General features: G+C 34.2%; 2 protein-coding genes across 2 annotated transcripts; one reads left to right on the top strand and one right to left on the bottom strand.

Moving 5' to 3' along the window:
• Nucleotides 1-4,465: 4,465 nt before the first annotated feature.
• LOC129946133 (membrane-bound alkaline phosphatase-like) lies at nt 4,466-16,540 on the bottom strand. Its single transcript, XM_056056187.1, has 3 exons — nt 16,368-16,540; nt 5,239-6,389; nt 4,466-5,170 (listed from the first exon to the last, which is right to left on the bottom strand). Exons 1-3 carry the CDS (start codon nt 16,441-16,443, stop codon nt 4,805-4,807), a joined length of 1,593 nt encoding a protein of 530 aa, XP_055912162.1. The 5' UTR covers nt 16,444-16,540; the 3' UTR covers nt 4,466-4,804.
• Nucleotides 16,541-17,699: 1,159 nt separating this feature from the next.
• On the top strand, nt 17,700-19,581 carry LOC129947006 (membrane-bound alkaline phosphatase-like). The gene is made up of 2 exons (XM_056057405.1): nt 17,700-18,967; nt 19,059-19,581. The coding sequence occupies exons 1-2, from the start codon at nt 17,762-17,764 to the stop codon at nt 19,395-19,397; spliced, it is 1,545 nt and encodes a 514-aa protein (XP_055913380.1). The 5' UTR covers nt 17,700-17,761; the 3' UTR covers nt 19,398-19,581.
• Nucleotides 19,582-21,025: the final 1,444 nt, after the last annotated feature.

The raw sequence follows: 21,025 nt of genomic DNA, 5'->3' as shown, positions 1-21,025 counted from the left end.
TCGAAGATCGAAAGCTTCTTAATGACCGACATTAGGGCTTTCGTAGCAATAGGTCCACTGGTGTTCTCATGGTTTATATCACTGAACAGTGGAACAAATCTTTACATAGTTTTGGAGAAAGTATGATTATTGCACTTGATATTTCAAAAGCATTTGATAGGGTTTGGCATCAGGCTCTCTTATCGAAAATGCGTGCTTTCGGTTTTCATTGGATTAGTAATTACCTTTCGAATCGTTCAATACAAGTTGTATTGAATGGGTTCAAGTCTGAAAACCACAAAATAAATGCTGGTGTGCCCCAGGGCTCTGTTTTTTCTCCAACACTCTTTCTCTTTTTTATTAATGATCTCCTGTCTGCAACATCTAATCCAATACATTGTTTCGCTGACGATAATACTCTTAGTTTTTCATATTCGTTTTCCGATTCACACCCCTCTTCTTCGGATGTGGAACTGCAACGACAAAATATGATAAGCTCATTAAATTCCGACCTAAACAGCATTGTACAATGGGGAATAAGAAACCGCGTGGAATTTAATGCTTCGAAAACGCAATGCTGTCTTGTACCGTTAAAGCGAAGTAAACTCCCCTTGCCATTATCCATAAATGGCACTTGCATCGAGGAAACTGAACATCTCGATATTCTCGGTATGTGTATCACCAACCACCTTTTGTGGAACGATCACATACGCGATGTCTTCAAAAATGCTGCAAGATGTTTGGGTTTTCTAAGGCAATGCAAGAATTTTTTCTCCCCCTGTGATCTGGCTGTTATTTACAAGACTTATATACGTCCTAAGCTTGAGTATAACTCCCATATCTGGGCTGGTGCTCCTGCAACTTACTTAAGCCTCTTGGATAGTATTGAACGTAGAGCATTTAGATTGATTGGTAATATTACCATCATAAGATCATTTACGTCACTTGAACATCGTCGAAATGTTTCTTGTCTCACCCTCTTTTACCGTTATTTTAATGGTTTATGCTCTAGAGAAATAGCCAGCTGCATTGCTCCCCTTAATCAATCCAACCGTAATACTCGCGCTTCTAGGAATGCTCATCAATATACCCTCCAATCCAACTTCAGTCGTACTGTCAAGTACAGAGATTCGTTTTTTAGCCGTACTATGCCAATGTGGAATGCCTTGCTACATTCTGTCTTTCCCAGATATTGCAATATTCAGAAATTCAAAACTAATGGGCACCGACATCTCCTTTCAACCCCTCTCTCCCTTTCCTGGTGCTCACACTGTGTCTACATAATAAGGGTAATATATCCCTTTGAGTGTGTGCTTATTATAAAAAAATCTTAAATTGTAGATTTACTGCAAACCATTATTGGGAAAAAAAACAGGCATAACGACTTGACAAAAATTTAACATCGCGATGAAAAGTACCTGTCGCAAGAACATGATGTAACTACTAAGTAAACTCAGTATTTATGTAGTGTCTTTATTTGAGTGCATCTTTTAGATAACCGTTGAGGGCTACCCAATTAGAACCATTCAATATGGGTTTAGTTTTGTTCCATCGTCAAAGTCAACTTACCGAAGTAATTGCATCTTAAGTCTCTGTAGATAGGGCGTATTGCTAAAAGGTGAAAAGTGTCTTATTTTGCTCTCATTTTGCATATTGTGCATAGATTTGTTTCTTTATTTATATATGTTGAACCATTTAAATTAAGCATATCACATCTAGCCCCGCAAATTAAAGAAATCGAGTGGATGTTATTGGAATCATTAAAATAGTTGTTGCAGTTTAGGCTAAAGCTGGAGCTCTGCGTAGATCGGTCTGCTGATAGAGTTAGTAGCTTGTTGAATGCATTCGTTGTGCTGATGAGTGTCGTGAAGCTCGAGTAATTTATACAGATTTTGCTTCAATTCAGCCCGGTCTTCGTATTGCAAGTTTAAGTTGAATCCACATTTATCAGACAGCGTTTTCCATTCGTGCGCCCATTCCACCTTCCTATTTATTACAAACTTCGTAAGAATATTGAGTATTCTCTGCATTGGTAGTCCAAGAGTTTTTAGGATATAATCAAAATGTAGATTAAGAGTATAGTGGTATAATGAAGGTAAACCTGTTTCTAGCGTAAGAACGTAATTTGGCGTATTCATCGGCAATATTTTAAAAAAAAAATATCGTAGCATTTTTTCAACTTCTTCATATGAACGGTATCCCCAAGTTTGGCAACTATAGCACATGACAGAGCGCGTAATTGATTCAAAGAACTTGTATTTCGCGTAGGTCTTAATTTGATTGTTCCCGTTTATATCTTTCCAGGAGGAATTTATAAGCTTTTTAGCGGAAACCAGTTTTTTCTCAAGGTGGAGAGAAAACTTCATGTTTGATTGCAGTATAACACCAAGGTATTTGTATTGTGTGACTGTTTCAATTGATTCACCATCTAGAAACCAAGTATTGAGTTTATTAATCATAAGTTGAAGACTCTGCGGAGATTCAGCAAACATAACGATGTCGTCAGCATAAAGAAGCACTTTAATTCTTATTTCTGCTACTCATACTCCAGCAGGTAGATGAGAAGAAATATCGTCAATGAATAGTGAAAACAATATTGCACTCAGAAGACAGCCTTGCTTCACTCCTGATGTTGTGTTAAACCATTCTGACATACTTTCAAAGTCGACTAAAAACATGTATAAATTTTGTATTTTGCTTCAGAAAATATTGGGCAATGGTCGTCACAGTGAAAATGTTTTCTATCGTTGAGAAGCTTTTACGAAAACTTGCTTGATACTCACTCAATACTTCGTTTCTTTCTATCCATTCATTTATTCGATAAAGTAGAATTGCAGAGAAAATTTTTGCTGTTGAGCTTATGAACGTTTTTTATAGATCGGGTACACTACAGCATCTTTAAATTCCTGAGGCACTATACCGGTTCTGAAGATGAAATTGAAGGCGTCAAGCATGTGCGTTAGGAACTCGATAGGAGCATTTTTGTAAAATTCGTTAGTGATTCGATCAGGCCCAGTTGCTTTTCTGTTCTTAGAGCTATACAGGCTCAATTGTAGCTCATTTATAGTTATTTCCCTATTAAGTACATCATCTTCGACCAGTGGTCCTGCGTAGTGAATGTTGTGCTCTTCCAAGTAGCATGGATTCAACAATATTTTGAAGTGTTCGGCCAGTTTTCCTGCCGTTAAGTGTATCCCACAAACGAAGTCAAGGGCTCTTGTACAGGAGAGCTCTATAGCTATTGTAGTAATGATTGCGTTTATATATTTTTCTCTTAGCGTTTCGTTATGATCAATGGTGTTCCTTAATTTTCTAAGCAGATCAAATGATAGCTTTCTTGCCATGAAACGTTCTTGGTCGAACCATTTTTGACAGTAGTTATAAGATTTTTATGTGTTAATTTATGTGTACGACTTCTTAAAAAAACGTATTTTTTCCTCGTTTCGAAGTTCCAATGTAGTTACAAAGGTTATGTTGATCTGGTTCAGTAACTTTGCTGCGTACATTTCTTTTGAACTATCTTTCCAGACGAGTTTTGGGGGTAGCGCTATTTTGTAGTGATATGAGGGGTTGTTTAGGCCGAGTTCTACTAAAAGAGGCATATGGTCAGAGAATGAATGGCGAAGAAATGTATAAATTCTTTCCTCCTCTTTTCCCAGTGTAGCGCTTATCCAAACAAATTCAATGTTTGTGCCAGGTTATATAAACCGGACCTTCCATCATCCAGCTACGATAACCCTACTGCCTTTAGGCAGTATTAAAAGTGTGGCCTTATTAAAAGGTATCCATCTTTTGGGTACCCTCATGAACAGAATGGGTATCAGCTCATCTGATTTATTTAGAGGAGGAGATGGAGGAGAGGAGATGCACTTCCTAGCGAATGCCCAAACTTAGCCAAAAAAAGAATGACAATATTAGGAAATTATTGTTATCGACGACTTTTTTGACGTCTCGTTCTCGGCATTCTTTAATTTTTTCAGCAATCGTAATGGTTCACGGACACACCCTTAACCTATATCTTTACCAACCTTCTCTTACCCTATCCAATGCTGCCAATTACCTTGAGAAGCACAATGGATCCAAACAGATCCAATTGAGATGTTTCGAAATTGAAAACATTTGGACAACCTCTGGTTCATGCAGGATGTCGAGCCATGCCTAAATCGATCTCTTGGACAAAAAATTCCCAAATAATATTATCAGCTGTCTTGACTGTGTCGATTGGCCAACTTGACCTAATTGTATTTTTTATGAGGAACCGTAAGAGGACAATTTAATGCCAAAATTTCGGAAACTAAAAAACGATGCAAGCACCAAAGACCAACATCATCCAATCACGCCTTGGAAAATTAGAGAACAAATTGTATTTCGATCTCTGAAGAAACTTGTATTTGGCCCACCCTTTATGTGCATGTTTATAAAACAATTCAAAAGATTTGCTTTCTGCAGCAAATAAAAACAAACCATAAAATTAAGTACAAACTCATTGATAACCAAAATGCCGATTGTATATTTTCGTTGTAGAAATTTAATAAATATTTTCTTCAATTATATTTGCAAAAATCACGTTTGTTTTCGTATAAAAATACACATGGTAAATAAAAATTGCCCTAATTAACTCAGAGCCATATAATTATTATTTATCTGATTTAATATCGCACCGTGCACCGATAGAAATCAGTCAGTTTTAATAATATCGTCATGTTATAAGCTAGGCAAGCGGGAATTACCCCCGACTAGACTTTAATATAATTTATGTAGGTATCATATAGAACTTAAAGCTTATCGATTTTTATTTCAACATCAGGAGTAATAAATTTTGTAGTCACTCGTGGCCAATGTTGGTCTTTGACATTGTCAGTTGGTTGTCTTGAAATGGTCCAATGTCGGCAGCATATGCCATCAATGCTGGAATGTTTGTTTGTTCATAGTTGCCAGTGAATGTGTGTGCGTAAGGACCTGATGTAAATATTGCCACATCATCACCACCATGAGTCTCGGAATCAAGAGGAGCAGTTGCCAAGTACGCGTAAGTTGGATCATTGAAATCGTCCAACGACACATCCCGACGACCTTCCTCTTTGGAGTATGTGTTGTAGAATCCAGGACCATTGGCGTATGACAAAACTGTGTAAGGAAGATTGTCGTCAGCATTTTTGTCGGAAACTCCAAGAATGTCTTGTGATCGGAACTTTAAGAAAATGAGAAGAACTTATATAAGTTAAAAAGACAAAAAAACCATATTCATTTTTAACTTACTGGATATCCATTGATGGTCATAGTATGCGAGTGATCCGAGGTAACAACAATTAAAGTATCTTTTTCAGAAGTGATATTCCTTGCCAGTTCGACAGCATTAGCAAATTCTTTCGTATCCTCGAGTGCCTTTCGAGCCCAATTCTCATGATGAGCCATATCGATTCTAGCTCCCTCAACAAACAAAAAGTACCCTTTTTTGTTCTTCTTTAGAACTTTGATAGCAGCTTCTGTCATTTCACTTAGCGAGGGATCTGACTTTTCTAGCCCTTTTCTTGCCAAATCCCCATGGTAAGGACAATGATTTGAGCTAAACAAGCCCAAAAGATATTCCGTTTTACTCAAATCGAGCTCATTCAAACCCTTGCGACTCCATACATATGAAGCCTCAGCATCTTGTATTTTCTTATCGGTAATCCATTCTTCAATCAAATCCCGACCGTCAGTACGGCGGCCTTTCAAACCTTCTTCGTCGTTCTTGTGTTTGCCTCTAAACTCTCTTCGTCCTCCACCCATAATCACTTTAAGATTCCTTCCCACCGGGGTGTGAACTAGTTGTCGGGCTATGTCCAAATTATCGACGGCACTGCATTTGTCCTTGATGATGTCGGTGTCACTCTCCCAGCTACGATCGGCGATATGGGCATAGACTCCAGCGGGAGAGGCATGTGTTACACGAGCTGTTGTAACCAACCCAGTTGATTTTCCAGCATCTTGGGCCCATTTTGCTATACTCTCGGTATGTGTGGAGGGATCTTGAGCCTTATTGCAATCCCTGCGTTTAACTTGAGCATTTACCCCAATTGTACCGTAGTTGCCCTTTACACCAGATAAATAAGCCGTTGCGCTGCAAGCTGAGTCAGCAACTTGTTTGTCCACACAATAAGTCTTTGACAATCCCAGGTAGGGGAATTTTTCGAAGGATATCTGCTTAGAGCTATCGCCCATAAAAGCCCTCGTTGCGGTGACAGTGTGTACGGACATACCATCCCCAAGAAACATGATAATATTTTTGGCACGATTTTTGTTGAGAGCAGAATTTTTCAGTTTGTCAGCTAAAATCGATTGGGCCTTATCGACCCAATATTTTGTGTTTAATTCTTCAGGATATTTAATTTCGACTGTGCCCTTCCTTGGTGACAATCTAGGATGCACTTTAGAAATAAAAAGAAACAAATCAAAAATTAGAGCCCAAAATAAATTGTATTGTCTAAAAATACACGTCTGACGATCAGAGTTTTTTTTCTGAAGGCTTATTGTAATCTATAGTTTTAAGTTGATTAACAATTAAACTTTAAGATAAGAAATATATCGATTGGTATCGCTTATAAGTTGATGAACGTTTGATAAGAAAATAAATGCTTCCTTCATATTGGTCAAATGTTTATAAATAAAAAAAACTACTGATAATTGTTCAACAATTTAATATCCTCACTTTAAATGGGTTCTAAGTCCTAAATAACATCGACAGTAAATTATTATTGTTATCTTATATTACTTAATCCATAAACTATTAAATTTGTATTAAAGTGTGTTGATTTAAATTTTGAGAAAAATCAATGTGCCAAAACAAGGAAAATGAAAAAAAATGCTTAAACAAATAAACTAAAGCATGGTTTGTAAATACAGTCGACTCCCTCCATGTCGAACTCTCTCTAACTCGAACTTTTTCGCCATGGTTTTGCATTCTCCCCAATTTTTCAGACGAAAACCATTCTCTAAGTAAAAATACCTCTAACTCGAACAAATTCTTTAGATTCTAGGACTGTTTTCAATCCATCTAAGTAGAATTGTTTGTAGGTGCAAAACATTAACAGAAAATTATAAAATTTTAAATGTTCAAATGTTAACTCTAAAAGAACTTCGTTATTAGTTTGGTAGGAAATTAATTTTTCATGTGATGGAAACTCTTATACTTTACAATTACAATTTCTTAAAGAGAATTTATGGCCAGAAGAAAATTGAGTACAGTAGATCTTTCCACAAAGATTTGTTTAATTGAAGAAACTGACAAGGGAGATGAAAAAAATGTCTGATAGTTTTGGCGTTCCCACGAGCACTCTTTCTTTAATGTGGGCTGAAAGAGAAAAATTAGCAATTGGCAAGGCTGTTTTCAAATGGTTCGAAAATATGCGTTGCAATAGTTTACCTTGAAAAAATAAAGGGGAACATTTTTAATGTCGATGAAACGGGATTTTTTTACAAATGTACCGTGCCTTGGCTTGGTTTTGGAGGGAAGCACAATAAAGAAAGAGTAACATGAATTGTGGGGTCCAACATAGCAGGCACAGAAAAGTTTAAGCTCTTTTTATTTATAGGGTAGGTGGAAATCTTCACTGTTTTAATGAAATAAAATCTGCGTGAGTTGATTATGTAGCCAACCAAAGTTCTTGTATATAACCAGATTTTTTTACTAGTAAGCTTTTAAAGCTTGATGTGAAGTTTGGGCGATTAAAGCGCAAGTTATTATTTCTTCAGCGATAACTGTCCTGACCAACCAAAACAAGTCAAGAATACATTAGAGTTTATAAAACTTGAGTATTTCCCAAAAACATGACCTCAATAGTTCAACCAATGGACATGGCAATATACAAAAATTTAAAAGTTAGTTATAAACGCTGTTTACTAACCAAGTTCTTAAGTGTTTGGGGAAAAAAAGGACTAAAAACTGCGCATACGACACTACTAGACATTGTAAACCAAACATTTGTTGCAGAGTAACTACTTTGACAAAAGACCGACTTCAAAGAGGATACTAATATGTGAAACCGACACTGACCGGCTAACTTAGGTTCTGAATTGGAGAGATTGAAGTCGATGGCGGTATTGTAGCTACAGAATTGCTGGATAGCAAAACAATTTTGGGATAAATAGTTCATTTTGTTGTGGTACCCGTGGCATGATGGTTAGTGCGTTGGACTGTCATGCTAGAGGTCTTGGGTTCGCTCGCTGCCTATGCCATCTAAAGTCTTTTCACGGGTACTACCTCTTGCGACGAATTGACAAATTCTCCAAGACTAACTATTGTCATGAAAAAGTGCTTTCTCAAAATTAGCCGTTCGGAGTCGGCATATAAACTGTAGGTCCCCTCCATTCCTGACAGCATTACTCGCGCACAGAAATGGTTGAGAGTTGTAAGTCACTAAACTTCTCAACGGACTGTCGCGCTACCCAATTTATTTATTTATTTATTTAGTTCATTTTGTTGATGCTAACGATGACGACAGTGAAGATGATGAAGCAACTGAAATAGTTAATATCGATATTCGATATGTCAGAAAAATAATGTAATCAAAAATTCGATTCAATTGACAGAAAATATACCAGATGATGAAAACAGCCTTTTTAAAACAGAGTAATTTTTTAAACGAGAATACTCCACAACGATATCAATCAAAAATTACTAATTTTTGTCATATAATTTTGTTAAAACAAAAATGAATTACACTAATAAATTAACGGTTCATAGGAGTAAGAAGCTTTTATTTATTTAATTTATTTATTTATTTATTTTTATTTTTCTAATATTTAATGAAATAATCTCTCTAACTCGAATTTTTTAAAAACTCCCTCTTACTCGAACTTATTATAACATCCTGTGAAAGTTGGACTTAGAGGGACTCGACTGTGTGTTGATTTAAAATAATCTTTCTACAACATAAAATATTGACTTCTCAGAAGGAAAAAGAGAGAGCATGAGAAGCGTGCGGTCGAAGATGTTGAGAGGTTTAAAAGCTGGAATGAAGTTCGAAAGTTTTATGAACAGGTGAAACGAAATTCACAGGTACATAAACCTAGAACCGAAGGCTGCAAAGACGAAATTGGAATTATCGTAGTGGAACCGCAGTCAATGCTGATAATTACTGCAGACTGTATAACGTCGACGACGAACCGAATTCCGCTGTCAGGCAGGATGATCCATTCAACATAGACGACAAAAGCCAACAATCCCGTCCTCCCGACTTAGACGTTGTAAATATTACCATATCTAAGATGAATTCTAATAAAGCCGCTTAAGCGGATGGCTTGAATGCCGAGATCTTTAAAGCAGCTGGAGATAAGTTGGTTAGGAGCATGTACCAACTTATCTGTAAGATATGGTCGGAAGAAAGCTTGTCCGATGAATGGATCCTCAGTATTGTTTGCCCGATCCTGAAAAAAGGAGACCCTCTAACCTGCACTAACTATAAAGGAATCAGTCTACTTAACATCGCCTATAAAATCTTCTCTGCCGTAATATGTTAACGTCTAAAGTCCATTGTCAACAACCTGATGGGTCCTTATCAGTGTGGTTTTAGACCAGGAAAGTCCACAGTTGATCAAATATTCACATTACGGCAGATCCTGGAAAAAATCCAAGAACACCAAATCGACATCCACCATATTTTCATCGATTTCAAGGCCGCATATGACAGCACCTACAGAGACGAGCTGTATAGAGCCATGTCTAGTTTTGGCATCCCTGCCAAACTCGTCCGTTTGTGCAGGATGACCATGGAGAATTCACGCTGTTCCATAAATGTTGGAAACAACTTAACACAACCTTTCGATGTCAAAAAAGGTTTTAGACAAGGTGATGCGCTGTTATGTGATTTTTTTAACATCGTGCTTAAAAGAACAGTGCAGAGCTCACACGTCAACACTAGAGGCACTATCTTTCAAAAGTCTGTCCAATTACTAGCATATGCTGATGACATTGACATAATCGGAAGAACTCAGCGTGATGTCAATGGGGTGTTTGTGAGTATTGAGGCAGAAGTGGCAAAAATGGGTTTAACGGTTAATGAGGGCAAAACAAAATACATGCTGTCGTCAAGAAAGGACATACAACACCAACGTCTTGGTCAAAACGTCACCATCGACAGACGTAACATTGAGGTAGTCAAGGACTTCGTTTACCTAGGCTCCGCTGTAAACGCAGAAAACAACACCAGCGCTGAGATCAAACGCAGAATAACTCTTACTAAGAGCTTTGGACTAAGAAAGCAATTGAGTGGTAAAGTCCTCTCTCGAGGGACCAAAGTGTTACTATATATCATCCCCGTCCTGCTATACGGTGCTGAAGCATGGACCATGACAAAAGCGGATGAAAGCACCTTGGGTCGCTTCGAGAGAAAAGTTCTTCGTGTGATCTACGGTCCCGTATGCATCGAAGGGGAGTGGAGGAGAAGATGGAACGACGAGCTTAACGGGCTGTACAGCGACGTAGACTTAGCCAGAAGGGTGAAAGTTCAACGACTAAGATGGCTGGGTCACGTAGAGCGCATGGAAATTAAAGCTCCGGCCCGGAAAGTCTTCGAATCCAAACCCATAGGACAGCGCAGTAGAGAAAGACCGCGGATCAGGTGGCGCGCACAAGTGGAAAGTGACCTCACCCAACTTGGAGCGCGAAACTGGAGACATCTAGCTAGTTTTGGGTGAGGCCCTAGTTCACACAGGGCTGTAGCACCACTTTAAGTAAGTAAGTAAGAAAATGAAAAAAGTATTTCAAATTAGACGGGTTTTCTTTAAAAAGCAAATTTTAATAATCAACCAAAAAAATGTCACTTTTGATGTACAACTTTTTGCAAGACTTCTCCTTCAATCTAATAAATCCATCACTTAATCAAAACAATTGCTTAACAACTTTTAAAATTAATCTCCATGCTTTTAGATAGATAGAAGATAGCACTAGTTTGAAGAAGGTTCCGAAATAAGAAGTGATGCAATTTTTAATAACCCATGTTGATTTTAAATAAAACACAAATTATTTAAAAAATTATTGCCATTTCTTTTATTATGACAATATTGGTATAGTTTCATTATATAAGGAACAAAATATTAGCTTAATGGCCACCGCGGGACTTCTCCATCTAATGGTCCAAATCTTAGATGACGATGAGACAAAATTGAGGTTCTATGCCGTTAATGTTCTCAATTGTCTTATCCTTTAGCCCATAAACTATACCAATCAGTCAGTCTTTTTGGGTCCATTCGTTTTTCGACAATTACTCTTGGATTATCATTAGTAATTCTACTTATTGACGAATCCACTGAAGATCATTTTCTTCAAAAATTGGTCATCAACTGTTGCCATTTCTTGTCACCGTTCTGACCATTGACAATGGCTTTAGTTTTAGAGTCAATTGTACCTTGCAAGTGTGCAAATTCAAATCTTTATGTATAATTTTCATCAACAACGATCGTAATAGGTGATATTGTTGGGTAAGACAACAAGTTGAAGTGGACAAGTCTTAAGTCAAACTATCGCTAATGGCCCGCAGCAACAGTATATTTTATATACATATATTGCTTTTGTTTATCGTACAAAAACTGTTAAAATCAATGTCTAGAAAACACTCCTCACACAAACTGCAAGTCCATCACGATATGCATTTAGACAATTTTTGGGCAGATCAGATTCTAGAAACTTGCCTCACTATATAGTTTCTTATGTGATTAAGATAAAGTTAGTCTGAAATTGATAAATGTCAAATGAAATGCAAAAAAACTTGACGTTTAGGTGTGGTTCACATTTAACATCGGCCCTTAAAACTTAATAAACCTTTAGATCAATAAAACAAATGATGCAAGTCTTGCAACAAATTAATTGTTTTTTTATATTTGTATACAAAATTTACAAAAGAAATCATGATCTCTGTTTTTTAACTTCCCATAGAAAGTTATTGTAATGGGATTGATTTGTCAAATTGAAAATTTTGACATTTCTCGACGTTTCAAGGTCCCTAGAGTTGAAATAAAAGATTTTTAGAAAGATGTCTGTACGTCTGTATTTTCGCGACGTCGTTGTCCATACATCAAGAACCAGAAGAGATATCGACTTAAAATAAATTTGTTTATACAGATAACATGGCAGAAAGATGCAGAAAGGTCTTTCAAGAAAATTGAGTGGGCGGTTTTTTTACCATAGCAGTTTAAAAAAAAGGTGAACATTTTTGTTAACCCTAAATATCTTACGAACCAAAAACGCTAGAGACTTGAATTAAATTGTATATAATACATTGTAACGTGATACCAAACAAATATATTTTTTGAAAAAAAGTCCAATTAACGGTTTTTTTATAAATCAAAAAAACTGAAAAATAGAAAATGATTTTATCTCCAAAACAATTTTGTGAAACGAAAAATAAAGTTTTTAACATCTGGTAAAATTTTGAGAAAAATCGAATTGACATTTTTTTGTTATACAAAATTAAAAAACCTTAAAACACATTACTCAAAATTGGTAAACATTGATTTTCGACTCAAATATCTTTTTAAAAAGAGGCTGGGATGCGTCCCACACTGATAACTTCCCATCCCGTTTGTCGATTTGTCTTGCTTAAAAGTTTGTCTATATGTACTCTTATCAATTTTTACCAAATTTGCGTACTATTTTTTGTAGATTTTATTTTTTATGAAAAAACGGACTGTTGGATTTTTATATAAAAATTACTGAATACCGAAAACAATATTTTCTGTGTTAAGTTTGAAACCAATATTTATAATTTTTGAAAGCTATTCGAGTCGAAAGTAAATTTTTACCAAGTTTTAGTTTTGTTTTTTTTTTTTTAAAGTTTTATTTTTTGTAAATAAACTGGCAATTCGATTTTTTTCAACATTTTATCGAATGTTGAAAACAATTTCTTAAAAAAAAAATTTAGTTTGATGCCAATATTTCAAATTTTTGAAACATATTTGAGACGAAAATAAATTTTTACCAACTTTTATACATTTTTTTTTAGGTTTTCATTTTTTGTAAAAATTAGTTAAAAGCTATTATCTCAAATTTTTGAAAAGATATTTCAGCCAAAAATCATTTTTACCAACTTTTGTTAATTTTTTTTTCGGTTTTTAATTTTTTGTAAAAAACTGTTAATTCGATTTTTTTCAAATTTTTAAATTAAATTAATTGTTTTAATGAATGTTGACAACAATATTTTTTGAAAGATAAAAGTAAATTAAAGCCAATATCTCAAAGTTTTGAAAAGATATTTGAGTCGAAAATCAATTTTTACCAACTTTTATTAATTTTTTTTTAGGTTTTTATTTTTGTAAAAAACTGTCAATTCCATTTTTTTCAAAATCTTGCTGAATGTTGACAATAATATTTTTAAAAGATGAAAGTAAATTAAACCCAATATCTTAATGTTTTGAAAAGATATTTGAGTTGAAAATCAATTTTTACCAACTTTTATTAATTTTTTTTTTAGGTTTTTATTTTTTGTAAAAATTGTCAATTTGATTTTTCTCAACATTTTTCAAAATGTTAAAAACAATATTTCTTATAAGATAAAATAAGCTTGAAGAATAAATTTCAAGTTTTTGAAATCATATTTTTTTTAGATGTTTATTTTTTTTATAAAAAAAACTGTCAATTCGAATTTTCTCAAAATTTTATCAAATGTCAAAAACATTATTCTTCGTTGCACAAAATTATTTTGGAGATGAAATCATATTTTAGTCGTAAAATTTTGGAGGTGACAATTTTTTTTCAGTTTTTTTTGATTTATAAAAAAACCGTTAAATGGATTTTTTTCAAAAAATATATTTCTTTAAAACCACGTTACAATATATTATATAAGATTTAATTTAAGTCTGTAGCGTTTTTGGTTTGTAAGATATTTAGGGTTAACCAAAATGTTCACCTTTTTTTCAAACTGCTATGGTAAAAAAACCACCCACGCAATTTTCTTCAGAGCCCTTTCTGAATGTTTCTGCCTTATTATTTGTATAACAAAATTTATTTGAAGTCGATATCTCTTCTGGTTCTTGAGCTATGGACGACGAAAAAAACGTCGCGAACGTACGGACGTACGAAAGTACGTACACTCGAACGCACATACATCTTTTTAAAAATCTTTTATTTCGACTCTAGGGACCTTGAAACGTCGAGAAATTTCAAAATTTTCAATTTGACAAATCCGACCCATTACAATAATTTCCTAAGGGAAGTTAAAAATTTAAAATTATGGCTCCGAATCAATTTTATCTTATAAGAAATATTTTTTTCAACATTTGGAAAAAAATTTGAGAACATTTGAAAATAAGTTGGGAATAGAAGTTAAATTTTGAGAAAAATCGAATTGACAGTTTTTTTTTACAAAAAATAAAACCTAACAAAAAAACAATACTAAAAAATTACTTTCGAATCAAATACGTTTTCAAAAATTAAAAATATTGTCTTAATATTGTTTTCGATATTCTGTGTTTTTTTTTTACAAAAACCCAACCTTCCGTTTTTCGTAAGAAAGTAAAATCTACAGAAAATATAATGCAAATTTGGTAAAAATTGATGTTCGGTTCTTGATATCTCTCAGATTAATTCCATTCATCCAATTTATAAAAATTTAAGAAATGCTACTAAAATTGGTAAAAATTTGTTTTCGGCTAAAAATCGTTTTAACCAAACTATATTTTCAAACTAAACTATTTCTTTATATGAAAAATATTTATTAAACTGACAACTTTTTTAACCCAACACGAAAACCTGCAAACTTTTAAGCAAGTCAAATCTATAGACGGAAAGGGAAGTTATCAGGGTGGGTCGCATCACAGCCTCTTTTTTTTAAATTGGTTTGAGAAAGTTTTTTTTTCTATCACTTAAAATCAATCATTATTGTCGTACTGTGAACTGCAGAGATTCGTTCTTTACCCGTAAAAACCGAATATGCTTTGCCGTGTTATTTGAAAGCACTGTCATTGATATCTTTAGAATTCCGAAACAATGTCAACGGCCGGCGGCGCGCGGCGGGCATCTCATTTCTACACCTCGGCTGTTTTTCATGATTCTCTATTAAAGCTATAAAAAAACACTTTAAGTCTGCCTTAATTATAAAAGAAAACATGTTCTTTCAGGAACTTATGACGCATTTAACAGCACAACAAATGTTCCCCCGCTACTTGAAATAAAACAACAAAGCTAAAAATTTAATTCAAGAAAGTTGGTTGTGGATTATTATAATATCACCCACTTAAGATTATTTCATTCATAAAATTGTGTAATTAATAGAAATATGATCCACTTTAGATACAGACATTTGGTAGATATATTATAAATGATAATAAGAATCTTTCATCACTTATTTGAACATTTCAAAATGTTAAGTCACCATCAGTAATCTATTTTAAAAACTATTGGCAGTGGACGTTAAGTTGAAAACTTTTGAAGACACACCTTTGACAAAATAAAAATAATGTTCATCGACTAACAATAAGGCAAACATATCTTATCTTTGCTTTTGTTTAAGTCAAGTAGCTAAGATTCATTTAAAATGATATCCTCTATCATACGTAGGTAGTTACTTCCTAAAAATGTCGTAGAAAGTCAACAAATATATTTAAAGCTTTTTTAAACGAACTTGTTTCACTTTTTCGTGGAATAATACTTAATTTAGGTTTGCAACAATTTTGTTTTTTGACAACCCAAGTGCAAAAAAACTGGTAAACCTAAACGGGCCCAGAATTATGTGAAATTATTTAAGGCCCTTATGGGGCTATGTGAATTGAAAACATTCCAATCATGATGATTTTCCAAATCTTCAACCTCTTACTTCAATACTCCGTTTAACAGATTTTTAGTATCTTATTTCTTTTTCAAAAAATCTACCATAAACCTTAACAGAGCGTTGTAGCATTTATGCTAAAACGGTTCTAAACACAAAAAACACAAAATGATATACTGGAAAAATAATTTGAAAAAAGCGAATTTCCGAGTTTAAAAATTGGGATTTCATTCAAGGTTTTTCACAACGTTTTACCTCAGCTTTCAAAACATCGTGTTAAATATTTATTTTTTTAATTTTTAAAGAGGCACAGTTCAAAAAAAACATGAATTCAGGACAACAAATTCCTTTAGAAAAGTATTGCGTAAATTACAATACAATCAAAAACCAAGTGATAAGCATAATTAGCTTGGAATGGTTATTTCCGAAAACGCGAAGACTCATAGAGAATCCACTATCAAACTTTTATAACGCTTGAAGTTATGATCGTAGAGAGTTTGAAGCAAACCTAAGAACAGGGCTTAAAAGTAACAAACTCTTTTTGAAGTTAACTTGTTTTGAATAAACTATAAAATATATCACTTCCTATGAACGAGTTATGTATATTTTTGTTTTGGCTCATTTCAAATCCTTAAAATCTAAACTCACTTTTTTCTGCACCTGCAATCGCAATTATAGCTGCAAAAGCTGCCAAAACAGCAAACACTTTAAATCTTGTTTGCATCTTGTTTTTCTTTTCTGTGGCACGTTTTTTCTTCTAAATACTTTAAAGTTACTCGTGAGATGCTAAAGGAACAGAGGCGAGTTACAAACTAATTTGGCCAAAGGTACAACCAGATAATTTAAATCCAACGAAATGGTCAAAAATCCCCTGTCAATTCGTTTTAATCTAATCGTAAATAATATTTGCAAATTCTATATTAATAAATTAATAAAATGTTAATAACGCGAGTTGTGTCGTATGTAGATGCTGTAGCAGCTTCAAATCGGTTTTAACAATTCTTTAGGAATATTATTCTTCAAAACTTAAGTTCATAAGCGTTGGATATAAGATTTATCTGATGAGGTAAATTCATGAAATTTAGATTTCTATAAAAAATTGATTTTTTTGGCGTATGGAACACAATTGGATTTGTTTTTTTTCGCCATTATATTAGTGTCACTTCGTATGCATGTTTACTAGTGTGATAGAGCTGTCAAATTTCCAGATAAACAGTTTCTTGTAACCGTATTAGTATCTTCCGAAAATCCAGATTTTCAGATTTGATCTTAAATCAAAACTGCAAAACAGGGAAAATGTACATTTTGACAGATTTCGATCAAGAAATAAATTGATTTATTTTACCCATGGAAAACCATATGAGATAGACTCCTAAAGCTGAGTAAAGACCATTGTCAAATTTGTGAATAAAGAAACTGTACTAAATGTCTTACAAGCCTTTGAACTTTTTATGTTGAGTGACAATATTGCCAGAAACGTCAATGTCAAATTCAAGCTCATGGAAAGCAATTGTCAGAACTTAAGTCAAACTCATTCTCATATTTAAAGTAGATACGATTTTTTTAAGAACAAATTACTTAGCACAAGGAAAATTAATGCAAATAAACATTTAGTCAACGTTTATATTAAATACTTTTATAAAAAATCCGATTATTTTCTAGTCTCAAACTTATCGTGCGCCCACATTTTTATATTGCGCACGAGGAAATCACGTTTAGATAATATTTTGGTTTTCAAACTTACTCATTGGCATTATACCACCGAGTCATTTAAAAACAAAAGATCTCTTAGTCCAAGATTGAGATAAAATAAATTTCAGATCAATAGCACATAAACTGTCATTTCATGCCTTTACATTTTTGGACACAGTAAATTTTAATCTAATCGAAGAAGGTGTATTTTCAAAAGCTTTTTTGTGTTCGGGCATCATAAACTTCATACCATTTTGGATTGTACACATAAATAAGCCCCGACAAAAGTTGATCTAAGTTAGTTAAGTTTAACCACTCGAAGCAGAAGATACAAATATATATTGAGAATCATGAGGATATCTCATTGTTTCCTATTGGTTGTGTTTTTAGTGGTAGGCACGAGAACAACTGTTGACTCTATGCCGAAAAGATGTCTTGAGTCAGAAGATTGTTACGAAAGACAACTGCATCCCGATCTGCCAAGCGTGACTCGTGTGTCTCCTTCTAACAGAAGTCACGAGGAACTGAACTCCTACTGGTTGGATCAGGCTAAATCATTTGTCGTCGAGAAAAAAGATCACATACGAAACACCAAACGGGCCAAAAATGCCATTTTCTTTTTGGGCGATGGCATGGGACTGACAACAATAGCTGCTGCTCGAGTCTACTCGGGAGGTGTGGAAAAAAAACTGTCCTTTGAAGAATTCCCTTACACAGGACTCTCGAAAACCTACTGTGTCGATAGAATGGTACCCGATTCGGCTACAACGTCTACGGCATACCTGTGCGGTGTTAAAGCATACACCGGCACAATTGGTATGAATGCCCAGGCTAAGCGAACCGACTGCGAGGACACCAAGAACTCAACAAAATACGTCTACTCCATTGGAAAATGGGCCATGGATGCAGGAAAGTCTGCTGGGTTCGTAACGACCACTACAGTGTCCCATGCCTCTCCAGCTGGATTATACGCCCACACTGCCGAGCGAAGTTGGGAGAGTGAAAAGAATGTGGAACAAAATTGTGGCAAGAATTCCGGAGTCCAACCCATAGCTGAACAATTGATTCATGGTGAAGTTGGTAGTCGTTTAAAGGTCATGATGGGCGGTGGTAAGGCGAACTTTGTGAGATCCGAGCAAACTAACCTCATCGACGACTACAAGAGTCAGTCAGAGAAGAATGCTTTTGTTGAGACACGCAGTGAATTGATGAAATTGAATATTAAAAAAGCTGACCGACTTTTGGGAGTATTTGCCGAACGTCATTTGAGTTATAATCTAGAGGCAATCGATAAGAGACTAGATCAGCCGACTCTTGAAGAAATGACTAAGAAGGCAATTGAATTTATGCAAAAAGACAAAAATGGCTACTTTTTGTTTATCGAAGGCGGTCGAATTGATATGGCGCATCATGACAATGAGGCCAAATTGTCTATGGACGAGACAGAGCAGTTTTCGAAAGCTATTAAGGCGGCGAGGAAAATGACAAGTGAAGAAGATACTTTGATCATTGTGTCAGCAGATCATTCGCATGCTTTTTCTTTTGCTGGATACGCGGTAAGTTCGTTTTTTTTTCAATATTTAAATTGTTGGACCGTCCAATTTTTTAAAACATTTTATTGATTTTATTTTGAATGTCGTTTTATAGGACCGTGATGAGGAGATCACTGGAAAAGCAGGAACAGCCAACGATGATCTTCCATACATGTCACTTAGCTATGCAAATGGGCCAGGTTTCCAGAAATATTACGACACGGAGAATCACCTAAGAATCGATCCAACTTCAACAGATAAAAATGAGTTACATTCGAAATGGCCTGCTTCTGCTCCCTTTTCATCAGCAGCGCATGGCGGTGAAGATGTTGCAGTTTATGCCTCAGGTCCATGGGCACACTTGTTTACTGGGGTTTACGAACAGAATACTATTCCTCACATGATTGCGTATGCTATGTGTGTTGGTGATGGTTTGAAATCTTGTGATAAATAAAAACAGATCTAATAGGAACTACATAAATCATTCAGAACTAATATAGTCGCTCTTTTAAATTTGGACAGGATAAACACAAATGTCTCCGATGAAATACTTTCTGGGAAAAACTCCTAATAAGAGTTGTTATATAATCTATTGTAAATTGGCGCCCGGGTGAGCATGGAAACGAAAACATGTTCTTAATCGAGCTATGCATACATTTTTATACTATTTATTTTAATCAATTATAAATTATTTATTCATATTATAAATTATTTTAATAAATAAAACTCTTAAAGTTCAAATTAATCATTCGAAAAATTAATTTATTTATGTTCCTAAATTTTTAAATTAAATTATAAATATGAACAGCCATCATATTAGTTGAATGTTTGGAAAATACGATAGTGAAACGCTGGAAATCGGGCAACACGTTAAAATTATTAAAACTTGCTACAAAAATAGTAATTATGGTTGTCATAATCTCAAGGCGTTTCTGATATGCGAAGTCAATCAAAAATATTACTGTTTGCATGTGCAAGTGTTGCTGATGCTCTAATGAACGACACGTTAACTTATTTTTTGGCCAGCGATTAAAAATCAATAATGGATGACATATTCTTCCCAAAAAACTGGGCCACAAAAATTAAACAATAAGGGTTTGTTTTGAGTAAGAAGATTCAAGGTCGCGCAATTTAACGTTTTAGATATTTTTCAATCAATTTTATTAAATGGCATTGTGACTGTCAATTAGCAATATTTTCGACACATTTAAAATAATATATTTCAATTATCTGTTTTCAATGAAAAAACATGGGGCCTGATTACAAGGTTGACGGCGATTCGTTTTCAATTCGACCTTTCAAATTCGACTTATGTCGTATTTCCTAAGTAACAAATCCAAAGCGAAGCGAAAATAATTCTTCCTATATTCCAATGATTTGACACTTTCAATTCTTTTTCTTTCTATATTCCAGTGATTTAACAGCTTCCCACGAATTTTGATTTGAATGAATTTATGAAACTTGCGTTGATTTATTAAAAATTTTATAAATTAAAATAAAACTACTTACATTTTTATATAATTACAAACCAGAAAGAATCCACGAATCCAATGAATTGGTAATAGCTAACAAATATTTTTAAAATGTTGTTTTTCAGTTGATTACGTTACGAGTATCAAACAATAATTGTAGTACACATTGATCAAGGTCATGGAAGAGGACGCTGGAGCTTATAAAAATTGTTAAAATATATAGAGAAAAGTAGAACTTGACGGCTTATGTTCTTGGGAAGAAACTTTAGAAAAATGGTTGACAGTTCAGTTGAACTCATTTGTTTTTTAATTGTATTTATTTTGTAGTTCATTTTCTTTTCATGTTCTCCTTTCTTAAGAAAAATAAAACAAACATATTGAGCCCTTCTCTCCATTTTTTTGTAAGCGACTTTTTCAATAAAAAAAGACAACTTAATAATTAAAATTTGCTGTTAACACATACGGGTCTAGAAAGCTATTGGCAATTCTTAACTTAAGCATAATTAATAATTGTCAATACTAATAAGTTGGATACAAGTTATTACAAGGACCAGCAGTAAGCTTTTGATTTGTCGTTTACGATAAAATTTATTTTAGCGCTTACGATTAA

The sequence above is a fragment of the Eupeodes corollae genome, chromosome 2 (genome assembly GCF_945859685.1).
Source record: "Eupeodes corollae chromosome 2, idEupCoro1.1, whole genome shotgun sequence".
Classification (NCBI taxonomy): Eukaryota; Metazoa; Arthropoda; class Insecta; order Diptera; family Syrphidae; genus Eupeodes; species Eupeodes corollae.
The sequence above is the reverse complement of the archived record's forward strand: the minus strand, read 5'-3'. Positions and strand labels throughout refer to the sequence as shown.

Excerpts from the sequence above, each read along its gene's own strand:
- LOC129946133 (XM_056056187.1), bottom strand. The coding sequence starts at position 16,443 with ATGCAAACAAGATTTAAAGTGTTTGCTGTTTTGGCAGCTTTTGCAGCT. Across the intron at positions 6,390-16,367 it reads GATTGCAGGTGCAGAAAAAA|TGCATCCTAGATTGTCACCA; the intron begins GTGAGTTTAGAT and ends TTATTTCTAAAG. Across the intron at positions 5,171-5,238 it reads TGACCATCAATGGATATCCA|TTCCGATCACAAGACATTCT; the intron begins GTAAGTTAAAAA and ends ATTTTCTTAAAG.
- LOC129947006 (XM_056057405.1), top strand. The coding sequence starts at position 17,762 with ATGAGGATATCTCATTGTTTCCTATTGGTTGTGTTTTTAGTGGTAGGC. Across the intron at positions 18,968-19,058 it reads TTTCTTTTGCTGGATACGCG|GACCGTGATGAGGAGATCAC; the intron begins GTAAGTTCGTTT and ends GTCGTTTTATAG.